At 58.3% G+C, this 19,062-nt stretch overlaps 2 protein-coding genes across 3 annotated transcripts; one reads left to right on the forward strand and one right to left on the reverse strand.

Annotated features, from left to right (window-relative positions):
- Positions 1-368: 368 nt before the first annotated feature.
- SPDEF (SAM pointed domain containing ETS transcription factor) lies at positions 369-7,398 on the forward strand (the record flags this gene model as incomplete). 2 transcript variants are annotated; one of them, XM_082663771.1, is made up of 5 exons in its annotated part: positions 369-825; positions 2,942-3,139; positions 4,538-4,585; positions 4,698-4,844; positions 6,760-7,398. In XM_082663771.1, 5 exons carry the CDS (start codon positions 384-386, stop codon positions 6,936-6,938), a joined length of 1,014 nt encoding a protein of 337 aa, XP_082519897.1. In that variant the 3' UTR covers positions 6,939-7,398. The 2 variants fall into 2 exon arrangements, with proteins under 2 accessions (XP_082519897.1, XP_082519898.1); XM_082663772.1 differs by lacking the exon at positions 4,538-4,585 and having other exon boundaries at positions 384-825.
- Positions 7,399-12,627: 5,229 nt separating this feature from the next.
- Positions 12,628-18,308, reverse strand: PACSIN1 (protein kinase C and casein kinase substrate in neurons 1; the record flags this gene model as incomplete). Its single annotated transcript, XM_082664046.1, has 9 exons — positions 12,628-12,737; positions 13,231-13,418; positions 14,397-14,524; positions 14,623-14,743; positions 15,118-15,293; positions 15,397-15,552; positions 15,953-16,188; positions 17,166-17,322; positions 18,246-18,308. The coding sequence occupies 9 exons, from the start codon at positions 18,306-18,308 to the stop codon at positions 12,628-12,630; spliced, it is 1,335 nt and encodes a 444-aa protein (XP_082520172.1).
- Positions 18,309-19,062: the final 754 nt, after the last annotated feature.

Consider the following 19,062-nt stretch of genomic DNA (forward strand, 5'->3'; position numbering starts at 1 on the left):
TGGGACTAATTGTGCCTTCCATCGTGAGGACTGAAAGAGGTCAAGAACCTCAGAAGATTGTTTTAAACAGGCTACACGTGTAAAGATTTGCTGCTCGCAGCCAACCTGGCTTCCCTGGGGAGTAAGGGAGCTGTCTGTTACCGTCCTGTCCCCACTCCCATCCCACTGGCTTTCCAGCCACAAGACCTGTCTGCCCAGCCCTGTCCTAGCTGCCCAGTGACCCAGAAGCCCCAACTCTCTCCCAGGCCCAGCCACTGCCCGCTGGGCTCCTCATCTCTGTAACCAGCTTAGCAGCCCCCATGGGGATGGGGAAGCAGCTAGGACCTGACTCTCCTTCCTTTTTTATTTCTGTAGACGCAGCCGCCAGCCCGAGCAGCAGCGGCATGGGCAGCGCCAGCCCGGGCCTGAGTGGCGTCCCCCCAAGCCGCCTCCTGCTGCCCCCCGACACTGTGCTACGGACTGGCCTGGAGAAGGTGGCAGTGGGAGCAGGGGCAATGGGGCCCGAGAGACGGGACTGGAGCCCCAGCCCACCTGCCACACCTGAGCAGGGCCTGTCCACCTTCTACCTCTCCTACTTCGACATGCTGTTCTCCGAGGACAGCAGCTGGGTGGCCAAGGGCCCCGGGGCCAGCACTCGGGAGGAGCCGCCCGACGAGCCCGAGCAGTGCCCCGTCATCGACAGCCAAGCCCCGGGGGGCAGCCTGGACCTGGCGCCGGGTGGGCTGACCCTGGAGGAGCATTCACTGGAGCAGGTGCAGTCCATGGTGGTGGGCGAGGTGCTCAAGGACATCGAGACGGCCTGCAAGCTGCTCAACATCACGGCAGGTGAGCCCCTCCTCACGCCCCCCTCCGCCAGGGGGACACAGGCCAGCGGAGGTCACAGGGAGGTGTGGGGGCACCGCCTGGTGCACTGTGGTCACCCCCAGAGATGCTGGTGCTTCTACACATACACTCAGCCCCTAACACACAGCAGCTGCGAGCCTGGGATCCAAGGTTCCCGCTCTCTCTGTGCCCCAGCTGCACCAGCCCAGTGTCCCCACTTGGTAGGTGCCGGGTGAAGCAAATACGAGCTCTACACCATCTGGCCCACCTCCTCCTCTCACACTTAAATCCACTCTCCCCTTATTCACTCTGCTCCAGCCACTCCTGCCTCTTTGCTCTTACCGCAACACACACACCTCAGGACCTTTGCACTTGCTGGTCCCTCAACCCAGAGCACTCTTCCCCTACATACCTACCTGGCTCACCCCTCACCTCCTTCAGGTCTTGATTCAAATGGCACCATCTCGATGAGGCCTTTCCTGACCCCTCTATTGAAATTGCTGCCCATACCCCCACGTCTTATTCCTCCAACCTGCTTTATTTCTCTCATGTTTCCTACCGTCTGATATGCTGCATATTTATCTTGTTTACTGTTTCCCCTACTGGAATGTACATGCCCCAAGGGCAGGGATTTTCATTTGTTTTGTTCACTGCTACATCCCCAGTTCCTAGGATGTTACCTTGTACATAATAGATGCTCAATAAACAATAACTTAATATACCAGGCCCTGTTCTAGCACTGGGGAATTCAGCGTGAACATAGCACAAAGGCTCCTTCGTTCACGAAGCTAATGTTACAGTGACAAAACAGGTCATAAATAAATAGGATAATGTATCACTGGTCCAGTGGGGATGAGGGCTCTGATGAGGGGGGCACATCAGGAGGCCAGGCACGTGTCTGCGAGGGCCTGGAAGGTGTGGTTACGGAGCTTATGCTACTGATTGAGGGGCTGCTGGGTCTCCAGTCCCCTGTCCCTCCATCATCTCTCCAGCTTTGGGCAAGCCTGACCCATCTCCTTGGCCTTTGGGCCCTGGCATCTGAGGCTCGCACACAGGAAGGGTCTTCAGGCATCGCTTAGGCCTGGCTCCTCCTCCTCAGTCACCCAGGCCCAGCCCCTGCCACCTAGTAGTCCCAGCTGAGGTCCCGCCTTGAGGCAGCTCCTGCCCAGGCCCCATCCTCCAGTGGCCCAATGCCAGCCCTCAACCCGGGAGCTTTTCCCATGGTGCCTCCGCTCCCACACCGAGTTGGGGAGGGCCCGCCCGCTAAACAATAGGGACAGAAACAAATTGCTTTGACCCTGAGGAAGAAAATAGGTTTATTAAGTGAGGGCAGGCCAGTCTGCAGGTCACCCAGCTTAGACCACAGCGTTCACTTGGAGGCCCCATTGTGTCTGTGCCTGCAGCTTGGCCACCACCCACGTGCCCTGCTGGGCTCACCCCAGGGCAGCTCCCCAGGGAGACTTATAGGACCAAGCCAGCCACTCACCTCAGGGCCTTGGCCCCATGTCCACCCTGTACCCTGCCACCGCTCCCCCACATTTGGTGCACGTGCACTGAGCAGCTCTCCAGCACCCAGCCCTTTGTTAGGTGTTGGACGAGGGAATGGAACTCTCTCTGTGCCTCAGTTTCCTCATCTGTAAAATACAGTGCGGGTAGAGAGTGGGGTTTGTAGAGCTAATTCTTGGTTGGGTTTTTCTCTGGTTCTTTGAAGGGTTTGGGGAAGGCAAGAGGCATCTGGGAAAGAAAGAAGCTTGGGTGTTTCTGGTTTAATGTCACTGTCCCCTCCAGGGCTGTGGCTCCCCAAAAGGCCCTTTGGAGGGGCTGGAGGGGTCTGGGAGGACCTGAGGTCCAGGTGAGATGGGGGTGCAGAGGCCCCAGGCTGCCCTGCCCTGAGCCATGTTTGCTTCAAGGGCCCCGGTTCCTTCCTGTCACTGCCACCTTCTTCGGTACCCCCTCCACGGAGCCCCTCAAGGCCCCATGTGGCCTGGCCTGGCCCCATCTCAGGAGTGCATGGTCCCAGGCCACCAGTTCCCATGGAGGCCCCATCAGAGCAGAGGGGCCACCTTGGGGGTGGTGCCCTCAAGCAGCCTCCAGGGCTGAAGGAGTGTCTCTTGCCCAGACCCCGTGGACTGGAGCCCTGGCAACGTGCAGAAGTGGCTCCTGTGGACAGAGCACCAGTACCGGCTGCCCTCCGTGGGCAAGGCCTTCCAGGAGCTGGGGGGTAAGGAGCTGTGTGCCATGTCGGAGGAGCAGTTCCGCCAGCGCTCGCCCCTGGGCGGGGACGTGCTGCACGCCCACCTGGACATCTGGAAATCAGGTGGGACAGGCGTGGGTAGAATGCCCCACCCCCCTGCCCCCCACTGCGGGCTCCAAGCCAGGGACACCAAGGGGAACAGTTAGGTCAGCATGCCTGTCCGGAGGCTACACTCCACTGGGTAGGCAGCCCCTTGTCCCAATCTGGACTCTGTTCTGAATCCCAACCCCAATGACAGCTGCCTCCCCGGGTCCTGGGTGAACTCTCCAGCCCCGACCCACTGCCTACCCTGGTCAAGGCCACAGAACTTAGGACAGAGCACATGGGAAGTTAAAAATAGAAGTTAGACTGTGAGGACACAGGACATCAGATACTCTAAGTCCTTCTTCTTTGTCCTTTTTAAAATTTTGTGTTTGTTTTGTGTTGTTTTCATTAAAGAAGAAACGAGGTAATAAATGTGCAGGAATTTTTAAAAGACCATCGTGAGCGACAGCACACCATGAAGAACAATCCTCCCTCCCACCCACCCCGGCCCTCCAATCCCCCTCCCTAGAGGCAACCGCTGTTGCCAGTTTTGTGAGTACCTTGCCAAGGAAAGTCTATTCATATACAAGCAAGAGTAAGTGTGACGTCTACCCCTTTCTAACATGAACAGTACGAGTATCAGGCTGTTCTGTACTGAGCAGCGTATCCTGGATCTTGTTTCCCATCACTGTCTATACAGCTGCCCCGGTTTTGATGGCTGCATGCCAACCCCTTAATGTGTACTTGGTCTCAATCTTATCAGGCGCCCAGTGTGCCCTGCACAGAGCCGTGCACTTCAGAGGGGTCAGTCCTTGCTCCACGAGTCAAGGCCCCTGCCCCTCAGGGCCCAGGGTGAATAAGAGGACAGGTCCCACTCTCATGGCTCAGAAACCAGTGTCCTGCCCCAGCCCAGGCCCCTTGCCGGGGTCTGGCAAGAGCAGTGGACAGTGCCAGGCTATAAGCCGGGTGGTGGTGTGGACAGAAGCTGGCGGCCTCCGCGTCCCACTGCTTGTCTGGGGAGGGGGTCAGGTGGAGAGCAGGAGGGGATGGTGGTGCTCGGGGAGCTTGGCAGCTGGAGGGCAGGGAGTGTTTTTATTATGCTGGGCACCGTGCAGGCTTCACCACCCTGCATCCTTGCAAGGCCTGTGAGGGGGTGTCCCAGCCCCATTTCACAGGTGACAGAAGGGAGGCAAAGCAAGGCTTGACTTCCACTCCTCTCTGAACAAGGGGCTGCCTGCAGGGCCTCGAAGGCCCCTCCCAGCTCCGAAATCCTACATTTTCTTCCAGGAGGAGGCTTTGTAAACAGCTGGTCTTCACAGGCTGGCAGGAGGGAGGGAGCCACAGGGGGGCTTCTCTGGCCCCACAGTTCCACCCAAATGCCCTCCTCCTCCCTTGGGGCGTCTCTCTGGTCCCCAACTTCCTCTCCTTGTCCCGCAGCGGCCTGGATGAAAGAGAGGACGTCCCTGGGGGCGATTCACTACTGTGGTGAGTCAGGCAGGGCAGGGAGGCGGCCGGGGCTCTGGGGTCTGGGGGTAGGCTGGGGCAGCCATCGAAGAAGGGGGCTCCCCACTCACCGCCACCCTCCCTGGCTGCCCAGCGTCGACCAGCGAAGAGAGCTGGATGGACAGCGAGGTGGACTCATCCTGTTCCGGGCAGCCCATCCACCTGTGGCAGTTTCTCAAGGAACTGCTGCTGAAGCCACACAGCTATGGCCGCTTCATCCGGTGGCTCAACAAGGAGAAGGGTGAGCAGTGCCAGGGGCAGGAGGGGAGGGGGCTGCTGGGAGCCTGTGGTCCTGCCAGGCGCTGGGCAGGGAGGGCTGGGGGCAGGGCAGAGGGCTGGAGCTGCCCCCACCTTTGCCCTGAATGCCACACACGCACTCTTACTGGACTGGCCCAGGGTCTGTGTGCCGTCTGTGTCCACGCGTGTTCCCCGGCTGGGCTCTGCCTGTTGAGGGTCCCCAGGGACACACAGTGCCTGGGACATAGCAGGGCCTTAAAACTCTGCTGAGAACCAGACACGGTCTTTACCCTCAAAACATCAGAGCTTGACGGAGGAGACTGATGGTATCCAGTGAAAAATACAGTGCGGGCAACAGAGGTAATATTAGATTTTCAAGTAGCCACAATTAAAAATTTTTTTAAACAGGTGAATTTAATTTTAATAATACATCTGTTTAATCCAATGGTATAAATTCGTATAATTTCAACATATAATCGATATAAAAATTATTAATAAGATATTTCCTAAGTCTTTGAAATCTGGTATACGTTTTATGCTTACAGCACACCTTACTTCAGACCAGCCACATTTCAAGGGCTAAGAGCCACATGTGGCTAGTGGGGACCACATTGGACAGCAACAAGGCTGGATGGTGTGCGGGTGTGTGTTTTAGAAAAGGCTCGGAGCCAAGAAACCTGGGTTCTAGGCCCCCTCCTGCCATTAGTAGCCGTGGGCGCCTGGACCCCAGTCTTCATGTTTGTGAAATGGACTAGGTTCATTCATCCAGCAAACCTTCCCTGAGCACCTCCTCTGGTTCCATACTTGCTCAGCCGACATTTATGGAGGGTTACAGTGTCCTCAGGGTGTGGGGAGAATTCAGCGGTACCCCATCCTCCAGGGACCTACAGTCTTGTAGGAGAACCAGCAGTGAAATGAGCTGGTGTGCAGAATGTGTTGGGCTGTGATGGGGTCAGCTGTGCCTGTGTCCAGGAGGGCTTCACAGAGGAGTGACTTTGGGGCTGAGTGTGGAGCATGGGAAGGGGTTAGGAGGGGTGGAAAAGTTCCTGCACAAGGTGTGGTGATCCCGTGTGTATATTTGAGACTGAGAGTGAGCCGGTACTCCAGGGAGACTGTCCCATGAGGGCAGGGAGATCAGGGAGGGTGGGGTGGTCTGGGGAGCCTGCCTGGAGAGGGTGTGCTGACCTGTGCTTTGCCAGGTGGTTTAGAATGAGAACTGGGGGTATTAATGAGTAATAGTTCATCCTAAGGGGTACTTCCTTCAGGCTCTGCTCTAAGCGCTTTCCGTACCCACTCAACAACATGATGATCACTACAACCCCCTCTTACTGACAGGAAAACGGGGTCTCAGACAACTTCTAAAGGTAGAAAATGGCAGAGCCAGGATTCCAGCCCAGGTCAGCCTGGCTCCAGATCCACTCTTTCCAACATCTCCTACCAATTAATCCTGCCAGAAAGGGCTGTGTGGGCTTGAAGTGTCTGAGAATCGCAAAGCGGTCTTTCAGGCTCGGGAACTGCACGGGCGACCTTGCCAAATGAGCCGTGTCTGCAGCCCGGAGCCCCGCAGGGCTTCTGCGTAGGGTGTGCACACCCCACGCTTAGGAGCAGAGGCTGGCAAGGATCAGGCCCTCAGGGCCCCAAGTCGCCAACCAACGTACGCAGGTTCACCCTGCACCAGGAGGTCTGTGAGTCCGTGGTAGGATTTACCACTTCCTGGGCCCTGTGGAACACCCTTCCCACATGTTCCTTTAACCCTCACCACAACCATGGGAGAAGGTATCGTGGCCCAGCGCCTGGCCCTACCCCGGGCGACTCTAGCCCCCCTGGCTGCGAGAGACTGACCTGCTGGTCTCGGTCTTTCTCCTTCCTGCCACCCCGCCTGCACTGCTGGCTCTCTCTGGGCCCTCCTGCTGCCCCAGGCATCTTCAAAATCGAGGACTCCGCGCAGGTGGCCCGGCTGTGGGGCATCCGCAAGAACCGCCCCGCCATGAACTACGACAAGCTGAGCCGCTCCATCCGCCAGTATTACAAGAAGGGCATCATCCGCAAGCCGGACATCTCCCAGCGCCTGGTCTACCAGTTCGTGCACCCCATCTGAGTGCTGCGGCCAGGCCCTGGGCCCGAACCTTGCCCTCGCCAGACCTCCCTCCTGCCTGCCCTGCCTCAGCCAGACCCTGAGCTGGGGGACAGGGCAGTCTGCTGGCATCCGGAGTTCAAGGTCAGGGAGGGGATGGCCCCTCGCTCCACGGGTGTCAGTGAGCTCTCTGGGGCCCAAGGGACCCCGGCGTGGGCGTGCTTTCTCTTTGGGCCTGACTGCTCCTGCGCCCAGTCCACTGGAGGACGGCGGAAGCCAGGGCTGTTCTCAGTGTTCATGGCACCCCAGGGAAGGCCCTCCCTCCACCCAGCCTCTGACCCCAGAAGTTCCAGAGCAGAGCCGACAGAACGGCAGTGACTTGGCCAAGGCCACTTGCAGTCCAGTGCCCTCTGCCACCCATTCTGTACCGTGCCTGGCATGGTGCGGGGACATCTACACCCCCAAGTTGGGAAGCCAGGGGTGCCCTGGGGATGGATAATAAAGATACTAGAGAATTGACGTGGCCCCAGTGTCCTACGTACAGTGAGGGAGTGGCACAGCCTGGAGGCCATCAATGCTCAAAAGGCTGTGGTCACAGGGGCCTGGGGTGGTCAAGGGAGGCTTCCTGGGGGAGGTGGCATTGAGCTGAGCCTAAAAGGAAAGGGGCAGTTGATTGGTAGAAGCAGTGGGAGAGAGGCAGTGAGTCCTCAAGGCCAACGAGGGGCTGTACTGGCCCTCATCTCCCCTGACCTGGTGTCAGCTGGAAGGAGGGCGTGGGCCGGGGCTAAAAAGGGTCTACGGCAGGACTGGAGAGATGGTGGCGTTCTTCCCATCCTCCTGCTCTGCTGTAGATCAGGACTTTCCCCTGGGGTGGGCCAAGGGCTGCCCCTCTTGTGAGGGGGTCCACAGCCCTTGCCTCTGCTTGGCCAACTGCAGGGCCTCTGGGCTGGGCAGCAGGGCTGTGGGAGAGGATGAAGCCTTCAGTCTTCCTCATGGGACACTGGCTCTGCAGCAAACGAGAGTGGAAGAGAGGCTGGCTTGCTGGCAATTCCTCTCTTGAGAGAAGCCACAGACCTCCTCAGGGGCCCGGAAGCTGTGAGCCCTGCAAGCTAGGTGTGAGGGGCCAGGGCTCCTGACGGGAAAAAGCAGTGGGTCTGAGTGTTCATCTGTGTGCTGAGGGAGATGGAACCCACCGCCTTCTTTCCTGGGCAAAGCAACTCGGCTTCCTCATGCTCCTCTCACGTTTGTTCATCCAGCTCAGCTGACCCGAGGGCCGACTAGGCAGCCAGGTGCTTCCACTGCTTTTTGTCATTAACCTTCCCAACAAAACTGTGAGGTAAGGGTCACCCCCCCACACATGCTACTTTGCAGCTGATGAAACTGAGGCTCAGAGCAGTTAAGTGCTCGCTCACAGTCACACAGCCAATCAGCGGCAGAACCAAGAACTGAACCCACAAGGACAGGGCTCTCCCTGTCCCTCCATGCCTCCTGCTGTCAGCGCCCTTAGCCTCTGTAACGCTTAGCTTCTGATGACAGGCTTCCAGGAGACAGCCCAGCGCCACCCAGACCACTGAGGGTTAAATGCTGCCCTGTACTGCACCTTCTGCCCTCAGCAATTTTATTGTCTCCAGAAGAAAGTTTACTCCTGGCAGTGAGCAAACAGCACCTTGGCATCTGTCAGCTGGGATTGCACTGGGAGGAGGAGGAGGCCCTGCCCCAGGCCAGTGCCTCGCTGGGCCCCTGCTGTCTGCCCACCCCCGGGGAGGGGGCAGACTGGGCCCTGGCCAGAACCCAGCTCGGCTCTGCTGAACTGCTGAACTGGTTTTGTCTCCGGCCTGCCCACCCTGCCCCCAAGTCCCTGGAGCCACCTGCTTGCACGTCCCCAGCTGGGCCTGGGCCTGGAGAGGCCTCGGATCTCAGGCTGGGGCTGGGAGGGAGGGAGGAGGATTAGGGGCGAGGAGTGGGGAGCTGGAGGCGCTCCAGAACGCGGAGCTGCGGGGGGCTTGGGTGGGGCAGCTCCCTGCTGTGGATCTGCACGAGGCACAGAGGCACACACACATCCAGTGACACCTCGCGTGCTGGCAGCAAACTCCGGAATCCTTTTTCTCCTTCACACACCTGCCTGTCAGAACTCCATCTAGCCTAGGTACTCCCTGACCTTCTGCAGGGGAGCCTGCCTCCAGGGCTCCCCATAACTGCATGGAACAGCCTGTCCAAATAAGGCAAACGTTTATCTTTACTTGAAGAGTCCTCTGGCTAAAACCAGGGGTTTGGCCCTGGAGGTGGATCTGGGGGATGAAGAATACGGGAGAGAGAACAGATCCAATCCCCAAATGGACCTTTTCTCCCTGCCCTGAGCATGCCCCGAGGCTGGGGGAAAACAGTAGGGGTGAGGGGACTATAGTATATTTACCTTGAACGAGGGTTTGTGTCAGGACCCTGTCAGGCTGTCAAGGCCAGAAGGGCCTCAGAGAGACATCTAACCAGACGGGGGAGGCTGAGACCCGGGGTGGGGACACACTGACCTGATGGCAGGACTGGGACAGGGACTCCTGCCCTGCCCCAGAGGGGATCTGGCCGGAGTGGGGAAGCTGGAGCAGGGGCTGGGACTGGAGCTGAGGCTGGGCTGGGGGCTGAGCCCCGGGCATAACAGAGTTAGGAGCCCAGAGCCCCTGTCCTGCCCCACAAGGGGCCCCACACAGAAGTGCTGTCAGAGGTCAGGCAGGACACAGGAAAGTGTGGCATGGCCTGATATCACACCACAGGGAGCCGGGACTGTGAACACCAGAAGCCACGGGCCTCAGCGGCCACTTTTAGAATTTTGCTTTAAAAATGGAAACCTATTTAGGGGTCAAATTCATCCTTGAACCATGAGTTTGGGACCCCGGATGCCCCAGGTCTCCTGGTCAGTGCCCATCACCAGGCACCCAGGATTCTAAAGGCCACAGCGTTGGAGCCTTAGAGAGCATCAGGTGTGACCTTCCCTGTACAGACAGGACCCAGGGCCCTGGAAGGTGAAGGGACCAGCCCTCAGGCCCCCAGCCCGTGGTGGTCGCCAGGACAGGACCCAGCGTGCTCCCCAACAGACGTCCAACCGCAGGCAACTCTCAGAGTGCTCGCAAGACACACAAGACTCAGGATGACAACGTCCAGCCAGGGTGACACAGTTCTGGATTTTATCGACAGTCATACAGTCACAACTTATATATATATATATTTGTATTTATATACCTTTAAATTACACAATCATGTACAAAACGGGTGCATTGCTGAGACCACAGCACTTCTCGGAGTTTCACAGGTGTTGGACTAATGGAGTCAGGAAGCCTAGGGTGGCAGGCGGCGGGGCAGCCCCGGCTCCTCGCAGAGCCAGGCCGCAGAAAGGGCGCTTAACTGGGGACAAAACACGGTACACGCCGAGCCCCGCAGAGCGCCCTGCGCAGCATCCAGGGGGCGGACGGGGGCTGCAGGAGGCGGTGGGCGTTGAGTGACTGACACCAGCACTGACAGGTGGGGCTCAGGGGGACTTCCGGGTGGGAGACCCTCCTGCCCTGGGGTCCTGAGAGGGAGTGGTCCCCAACAGGGCCGTGGAGGTGGTTGCTCAGAAGGAATGGGTTTCGAGTCCCTGCCCCGGCGTGGGCTGCTAGAGTGCTGAGGGGGACAGGCCTGGGGTCCAGCCAGGGCCACAGCCCCTCCCCAGGTACCAGGAGGCCGCGGGCACAGAGAGGGGGAGCCCAGACCCAAGGTGCGATGTGCTCGCTTCCTGCCTTCCAAGGCGCAGAGGCCTCCAACTCCAACTCCTGCCCTTGGGGAGACGCTGAAGAGGCTTTTGTTCTGAAGTCCAGAGGCCTGAGGCTTCCGAAATCTTAGTTCAGGCTCTGAGGGGCCTAGGGCACATCTCAGGCTGCAGCAGAGGCCCAGAAGGCAGACAGTAACAAGAACAGGGGCGCTGAGAGGGGAGTCTGCCCGACCCTGGGGGTGCCATTGTCCCCAAACCCCCAACTCCCCTGGCCCCAAAGGAGGCCTGCACCAGCTCAGGCCCCTGTGACTCTGCCCAGGTCCTCACATGACCAGGCTCAGGGCCCTGAGGCTGGGGTCTGCGACCTCCTGAGTGGGCTGCTGGGAGAAGAAGCACGGAGCAAGAGGACGGAGGCTGATGGAGGGGCTGGGGTATCACACTGTCTTTACCTGGAGGCCCGGGGTCCAGGAGCTGCTGGAGCTGAGCGGGTAGGGTGTCTGCAGGCCCGAAGCTCAGAAGTGGCGTCAGCTGTGAGTAGTAACCTCACCTGGTGCTGCAGGAAGCCTCAAGGCCTCACCCCGGAGGTTCCCGAGACTCCTCTTCCCATCATTCCCCTACCTCATTGGGTCTTGTCCTGCCCTGGTCGGCTTCTCAAGCACCCTCGCCCCACTCCTATGGGCAAGGCTGGTTGGTACCTGGTACGAATACCTGGTAATCCAGCACCACTTCCTTTCACCAACCACAGGAAACACTCCTGCTCTTGCAGGAGGCCCTTTGCCTCCTCCCACCCACAAAAGTCCTTTAACTGAGACCCGGGCTTGGAGAGATGGAGGGGCTGGCAGCAGGAGGGGCTGCCAGGGGCTGGGTTTGGGCGAGAGGGGACAAGGAAGAAAGACCTGGCGGCTGTCCTGCTCCTGAGGCCGGGGCTCCTCCCTCCTGCAAATCCATGCCTCTCCCATTGGCCACAGGCACCGGGTCCCCAGTGCCTCCTCAGGCAGGCCAGAGCAGGGGAGAGAGGCATGGGAGGCCAGCTTAGCCCAGTGGTTCTACAGTTTTAGATGGACATGGAGGGAGGGAGGGAGGCAGGGAGGGCAAGAGGCCCTCCTCCCCAGGAGGCTGCTACTGTTGTTGGCTTTGCGCTGGGCTTTGGGGCCCCTCCGCACGGCCTGAGGCCTTACAAGAGCGGGGGGGGGCAGGGGTCTGAGGAAGAGCCTGTGCCGGAAGTACTGACAGCTGCAAAGAAGGGCCCCAGCAGGGTCCTGGTCCTTCCGCTGAGCCTGCTCCCCGTTCACTCACCCTCCTACACCCCAGTCACACTGTCACCAACTCCAACTCACCCCTCTTCATGTCCTGGGGAGTCTAGGGACCCCTGGAAAGCTCTATGGGAGAAGAGGGTGACTATCCCTCCTCCAGCCCCACCAGTCCTGAGGCGCAAGGCTAGGAGAAGGGTACTCCCCAGGCAGAGTGGAAGACTAAAGAGAAGGCCCCCTTCTTGGGGGGCTGCAGGGGAGGTCTTTCACAATAGGGAGGTGGTGGGAGGGGAGCAGGGCGGGGCTGGAGGCAGAGGTCATAAAACCAGGCCCAGAAGATGGGGGCAGGTGCTGGCAGCCTGGAGTGGGGAGGGGAAGGCTGGGGGGACTGAGGCAGGATGAAAGGGTCCAGGAGACACCCCTCTGGGCTCAGGAGACTCTCTGGTGGGATCTGAAGAGCAGATGTTGTGATGTCGCTGTTGGGCTAAGTCCTAAGACCCTCACCTACCCTGGGGCCATCACCCCAAGTCCCACCACCCTGGCCTCCAGGCAAATGCTCTGTCTCTTAGTATTTTTTTGTTTTGTTCTGTTTTGACTTTTAAAAAAATAAAAGCTTGATTGGAAAATATGTCTGGAACTCTATGGCGAGGGGAGGAGGACAAGAGTGGGCAGGGAGGGGAGGCGGTGGGTGAGGAGTGGGGGTGATGTGGAGGGAGCAGGGTAGCTAGATGGCCTCCACGTAGTTGGCGGGATAGAGGCCCAGCTGCCCGCTGTCCAGCCGCCCGCGGCACCAGCCCTGCTCGTCCTCCTCGCCAAGCTTGGTGAGCTCATCTCCTAGGGAGGGGACACAGAGGAGCTGGTTGACAGGAACTCAGAGAGGACTGACCCCCACCCCCACCTGCCGGGTAAGCCCTCTGATTACACTGGGCTGACCCCAGTGCCCCTCCCATTACTGCCCGGATGCCAGCCCCCACCACCACCACGAGACCAGCCCCACCCACACCTCAACACCCACGGGCGGCCCAGCCAACCACCTAATCTCGGCTCCACCCCAGAAACCCAGGCCCCGCCTCCAGCTTCACTGCCGTAGTCCTGTCCGTCCTCCTGGCAGCCCTGCCCTCAGGCTCCGCCCCCAATCCTTGTTCTGGCCCTACCCCCACCCTATTCTCAGGTCCAGATTCTGCCCCTGGCACCCAGTTGCCAGTCTCAGGCCCTGCCCTTGCTCTCCAATTGAAGTCTTGCCCCCGAAGCACAGGTCGCCCTCCAGGTCTTGGCCACGCCCATGCGCCAGGCCCCGCCCCATATTCGACCGGCCCCGCCCCCTTACCAGCCTTGAAGCTGAGCTCGTCCTGCTCCTGGCCGTCGTAGTCGTAGAGCGCCCGCACACGCACTCCCTTGGCGTCTTCATCGAAGGGGTTGGCGCCCCCGTTGGCTTCATTTCCCCCAAATGGATTCCCGCTCTCGTCGTCCGACCACTCAGTGGCGTAAGTCTGGCCCCTGTCGTAGCTGCTAACACTGAGAGGCAGAGAGAAGACCCAGCATGAGTGGCCTCTCACCCTGTCCTTAGGGCTGCCCCCTCCTCCCAGCCAGAGCCCTGACCCTAAAGTCCACCAAGGCTGGAGCAAGGACGGGCCTTGTAAGACGGGGTCCGGAGCCAGTGACCTTCACTGACAGCTCTTTCACCAGATGGGAGGCAGGACTATTAGCATTACTCAGCCCTTGAGTGAGGAGGTGCTGAAGGAGACCCCAGAGAACATCTGACCCCTCATCTGAAAGGGGTATTACAACCCAGTGGCTAAGAGTGAGGATTACTAGTACTAGGGATGTAATGTACAACATGATAAAGATAATTAACACTGCTGTATGTTATCTATGAAAGTTACAACAGTAAATCCTAAGAGTTCTCACCACCAGGAAAACAATTCTTTCTAATTCTTTAACTTTGTCTCTATATGAGATGACGGATGCTCACTAAACTTATTGTGATAATCATTTCATGACGTATGTGAGTCAGACCATTATGCTGTACACCTTAACCTTATACAGTGCTGTGTATCAGTTATATCTCAATAAAACTGGAAGAAAAAAAACAAAACAAGAAAAGAAAGAAAGAAGGCCAAGGCAAATATATGAGTGAGGATTCTGGAGCCAGACCTCTTGGGCATCATATCTTGGCTCTGAGGCTTACTAACCAGCTGTGTGACCTTGGGCAAGTCACTTAACCTCTCTGGGTGTTGATTTCTCCATCTGTAAAATGGGAATATTTACACACTCCTCAGAGTGTTGAGAGACATTAAGGAGCTAATTTATGGAAAATGCTTAGAACAGTACCTGGCACACAGTTGGTGCTCTCATGGGGTTACCTATCACTACCTTTGAGAGGAGCCCAAGCTTGCCATGATTGAGACCATTTCTTGTCTCCTGAGGTAAAACTCAGCTGTCCCAGTATGTGGACCCCCCTTGCCCCCAGGAAGCTCCGTAGGAGGCACTTACCTGCCACGGTCCCCAGCCTGGGATGTGGACTCCACCATCCCAGCAGCATTGGTCAGCACTACCCCCTCTGCCTTCTTGGGCTGTTTCTCCTTCTTGGTGGTGGTGTGCGGGAGGTCTGGGTTCCACTCCTGGGGGGTGTCAGGGGAGCAGTCAGGCTGGGGGACTGCCCCCCAAGGCTCCTTCCAGCTGTTTCAGATTCCCCTTCCCCATCCCCACACATCCTCACCTCAAACTGGGGCCAATTCATGGGCATGCCAGGGCCGCTGGTGCTGCGGAACCATCTGAGGTCGTCCTGGGCGTCGGCCCCCCGGATGGCCTGCTCCAGCTCGCGGTACACTTGAACATAGCTGTGCACGGGGGGAGATGGAGAGGTGCAGGGCAAGATGCACCATGGCCCCATCTCAGCCTCAGTGAGGGCCAGAGCCTGTTCGGGAGACCAGGGTGCTGGCGTGCCCCCCAGCTGGGAATCAGGCTGCTTCCCAAGGAGCAATCTCTGAGTGGGCAGCTCCAGGTATGCCCAGTGGGCACCTTTCTCCATCCCCACCTTAGCCACTCACCCATCCATCCAAGCATGTTTCTTGAGAATCTGGTGTGCGTCAGCTTACACCCAGGCAGCTACTGGCCCCTGCAGCTCCGCCCTCCCCTTCCTGTCACTATAACATAGGGCCCAGGATGCCCTGCTGCCTCTGCCTGTGCCCACCGTGCCGCCACGCCCAGCTACCTGCTATTCTCAGCTAGGTTGAGGTGACGTTTGATGTCTAGCAGCACCTCCTTGAGGAAGACCAGCCTCCTTTCCTCAAATTGTTGGCACTGTTCAAACACCTGCTCCATGCCCTCCATGTACTGGGGTGTGGTCTTGCCCACGTCATCCAGCACCTTCTCATACTTCTCCTGTGTCTATAGGAACCAGGGCAAAGTGGGGGGGTGGGTGAGACCCAGGCGTGCAGCTCCCAGCTGCCACCCACTCCAGGGGGCCCTGAGACCCCAGCCCGACCAGCACCTTCTGCACATCCTGCTTGCACTTGTCCACTTTGTCCTGCAGCTTCTTCTGCTGCTCAGGTGTCACCGACTGCTCCGTCTTGCTATTCATCTCCCGGGTCATGGCCAGCTTCTCCTCTTTGCAGGCCAGATGGTAGGCCTTCTTGGCTGCCTCTAGCTGTGGGGAGGGGGGGAGAGGGGGCAGGGTGTAAGCAGAAGCAAACGTGTTCACTTTCAACCCCTCCCACCTGCCCACTCCACCGGGAGCTGTGAGCACACATTCTTAAAAGGCGGAAGGGATGCAGGCCCCAGCTCCAGGTATTCAGGAGCAGTGCCCACCCATCTGTGCATTTCCCTGCACCGCCTGCCCCTATGGACACCCTCCCCTCGGGCACTGCAGTGCCTGCCCCATCTGTGGGTGTTTCTCTCTGGCAGGCAGTGCTGCTCTCCTGTGGGCCCAATACCAGCGGGCAGTGTACTGCCTGCCACATCTGTAGAGACCCTCCCTCTGATCAGTCTGCCCCTCTGAGCCCAGCTGCCCAGTCTCGCCCCTTCCGTGGCAGCCGCCCACCAGGCACCTCCTTCATCTTCTTGGCCCAGGGCTTCTGGGCCTTGCGGAAGCCGTCTTCAGCCTCCTTGGTCTCCTTGAAGCCGCCCATGATCTGCTTGTGATAGGCATCCTTCTGCCAGTTCTTGACCTTCTCCAGGTCCTCGTTCAGCAGGCTGTTCTTCACCTCCTGGTGCAGTTCGCTCACCTTGTCCGCCTCCGTCATCATGGCACCCCAGGCCCGTTCCAGGCTGCCATACTGTGGGCCTGAGGAAATGGCCATGTGGTCACCGGGTCCTCATTACCCCTGGCCCAGAGGCTCGCCTCACACCTCCTTTCTCTAAGGCTTTCCCCATATTTCCCATGGCAGCAGAAATGCCCTCCTCTGCTCTCCCTACAGTTTTATCCATCTTCCAGGGCCCAAGAACAGCCACCTCCTTCAGGAAGCCTTTTCTGAGTACTCTATCCTCACACACCTCGGCCTCCAGCCCTGATGAATTCTTCTTACAGCGTCCATCTCTGGGCCTACTCCCTGTCTCCCCCATCAGCTTGTGAGCCCCATGGGTGGCAGCCTGGACCCCCATGAGCTCTCACAAGCCAGCACACTGCACCAGGCACACAGTCGGTGCTCCAGGAATGTTGACTGAAGGTAAAACTGAAGAACCAACTGGTGACAGATAACGGGAAGCCACCGGGACCAGACTTCCCACAGGATCTGGACCAGCAAGAACAATTGATATAATAAAATTTGCATATGGGCCACATTAAACGCCCTGAATTTGATAGCTGAACTATGGTTATGTAAACAAATGTTCTTATTCTTCGGTGATACATGAAGAATTTAGGGTGAAGGGGCATGTCTCTAACTTGAATGGTTCAGAAAAGCTATGCCTATAAATAGAGAGGGAGTGAGAAAACAAACGTGCTAAAATGTGAGCTGGTGAGTCTAGGTGAAAGGTATGTAATTCTCTGTACTATTCTAGCAACTGTTCTCTAAGCTTAAATTATTTCAAAATAAAAAGTTGTTTGTTTTTAATCCAACCTAAAATTGCAGAAAGTAGAGTTGACCGGGGACAGGGAGGCCTGCGTGGTTTGGGAGGGGAAGTGTGCAGGGCAGGGCCCGGCGACTGGGGGGTGCAAGTGCATCCAGAGGCAGGGCGCTCCCGGGACCCAGACAGTGGGGGCCCGGTTAGCGCCTGGGGTGTGCGCAAGGGCTGGGCATGGGGCAGGAGGGGGAGGGGCACCTTTCTCGATGAGCTGGCGCCAGCGCTTGGCCCAGTCGGTGAGCTGCTGCGCATACGCCTTCTCGATCTTGGCGCGCTCCTGCACGCAGTTCATCAGGTCGTTGCACAGCCGGTGCCCGTCATCGATGCGCTTCACCGTCCGCTTGTAGTTCCCCACCTGGCGGCCGAGCAGCGAGCACGACTCCCGCGGGCTCCCCGCCTCGCCCGCCCGGCCGCCCTGGCCACCCTGTCCTGCAGGGGGCGCCCGGCGGGCCACCCCGCGCTCACACCCTGGGGGCTCTGGACCCTCTCACTGATGGAGACTTGGACACCCCCCTCACACCCCACCGTCTATACACTCCCTCATCCCACTTTAAACAGAATTTCCTCACTGCCACCAAGTGCAGAAGGATATTTATAATTTGGACTTAGACTCAAATGAATTATTCATTTTGTACTTGCCGTGCTAAATCTATTATATTTATATAGAGTCATATAAGCGTTGAGCTGAGCTGCAGCTTCTTGACATAATATTATGTTTTGTAGACATCTCATTAAACACTTATTAATTTAGGTTTGGCATTTTGTACTTTGGGTTTTGGAAGCCGATGGAAAATTTCTTTCTGGGTCTCCAATATTTTGGAAGGCTCCTGCAATGCTGACTTCACGTCTTTGTCGCTGCGGGGCTCCCTGAACTTGTAACACTTCTCTGTGACCAGTGCTCCGCCCCCTGCCCACTGCATAGGGTAGGAGGCGGGGCACAGCTGTGAAAGGCCACGTAAGCTGTAAAGTGCTGCACCTGCCTGCGTGAAGCACGAGGAGTCTGAGCCGGGGCCCCCAGAGCAGAGGGTCAGGAGGGCCCTGTTCCACATCATAAATTCCACAGGATCTCTCCAGGGGCAGCTGTGAGGCAGAGGGGCTCTGGGCTCAATGGTCTGTAGGAACCACTTGGTGGCAACAACTGCCCGCTGGACATGGAGGGCTTTGGAGGGGTCCGTGGGGCTGGGGAACAAGATCTGAGGTCACGGGTGGGTGGGAGCCTGGGCCTCCACGCAGCCAGGCTGCCTGGTCCCCAGGACCTGGGGAGCATCTAAGCCTCACCTCCCAGAAGCTGTCGGTGGTCTCCTCTGGAGCGAGCGAGGCCTCATCGTAGGAACCAGACATGGTGTGGCCGTTGCGGGGTGGACAGGTGTGGAGTGGCGGTCAGCAGGCTGGCTGCTCATGTGCTGGGAGGGCAGGAGAGAGATCCTGGAGATGAGGGCAGCTCCCCGCATGCTCCATTCCAGGCCTGGGGCCCCAACTTGCTGTGGGGGCTCTACAGGCATGAGCTCGCATTGGATGGGGGCTTCCTGCCCAGAGACTGGCTCCCCATCCCTAGGGTAACCCCAAGAGCCACCCTGTAGCACCCCTCGTGCCCACCACCCGGTCTCTCCACCATAAGCCCTTCACTCCACATCCTGTCCTTCCCCTCTCCCCTAAGTCCGTCATCCAGCTCAAGCGTGGGCACCTCTTCTCAGAAGCCTGCTGCAACCACCAGAACCATGGTGCCTGCAACTGTTTTTGTGCTCCTGGACTCTTGGAGCTAAAACCTAGGGCCACGTAATTACATATTTGCTTTATATAAATCCGCAGTTTGCTTCACAGACACACACAACTCCTCAAAGCCAGCAATCAGACTTATCTCTGTGCGTGTCCTGCACTCCCTCCCCAGGACCTGGCACCCTGGGGCTCAATGATGAACCCTAGAAGGCTTCTCAATCGGCCCACCTCAGTACTGCCCACCCTGACATAGCTGAATCCTTGCACCTGGTGCAAAAGACCCACCTCAGCTCCCCCCCAATCCCCAATTGACGCAGAACCCCTGGTCTCAGCCCCTAGAACCTTCCTGAACCCCCCACCACCACCTGAAGCCTGGACC

The sequence above is a fragment of the Grampus griseus genome, assembly GCF_964374135.1.
Source record: "Grampus griseus genome assembly, chromosome: 10".
NCBI lineage: Eukaryota > Metazoa > Chordata > Mammalia > Artiodactyla > Delphinidae > Grampus > Grampus griseus.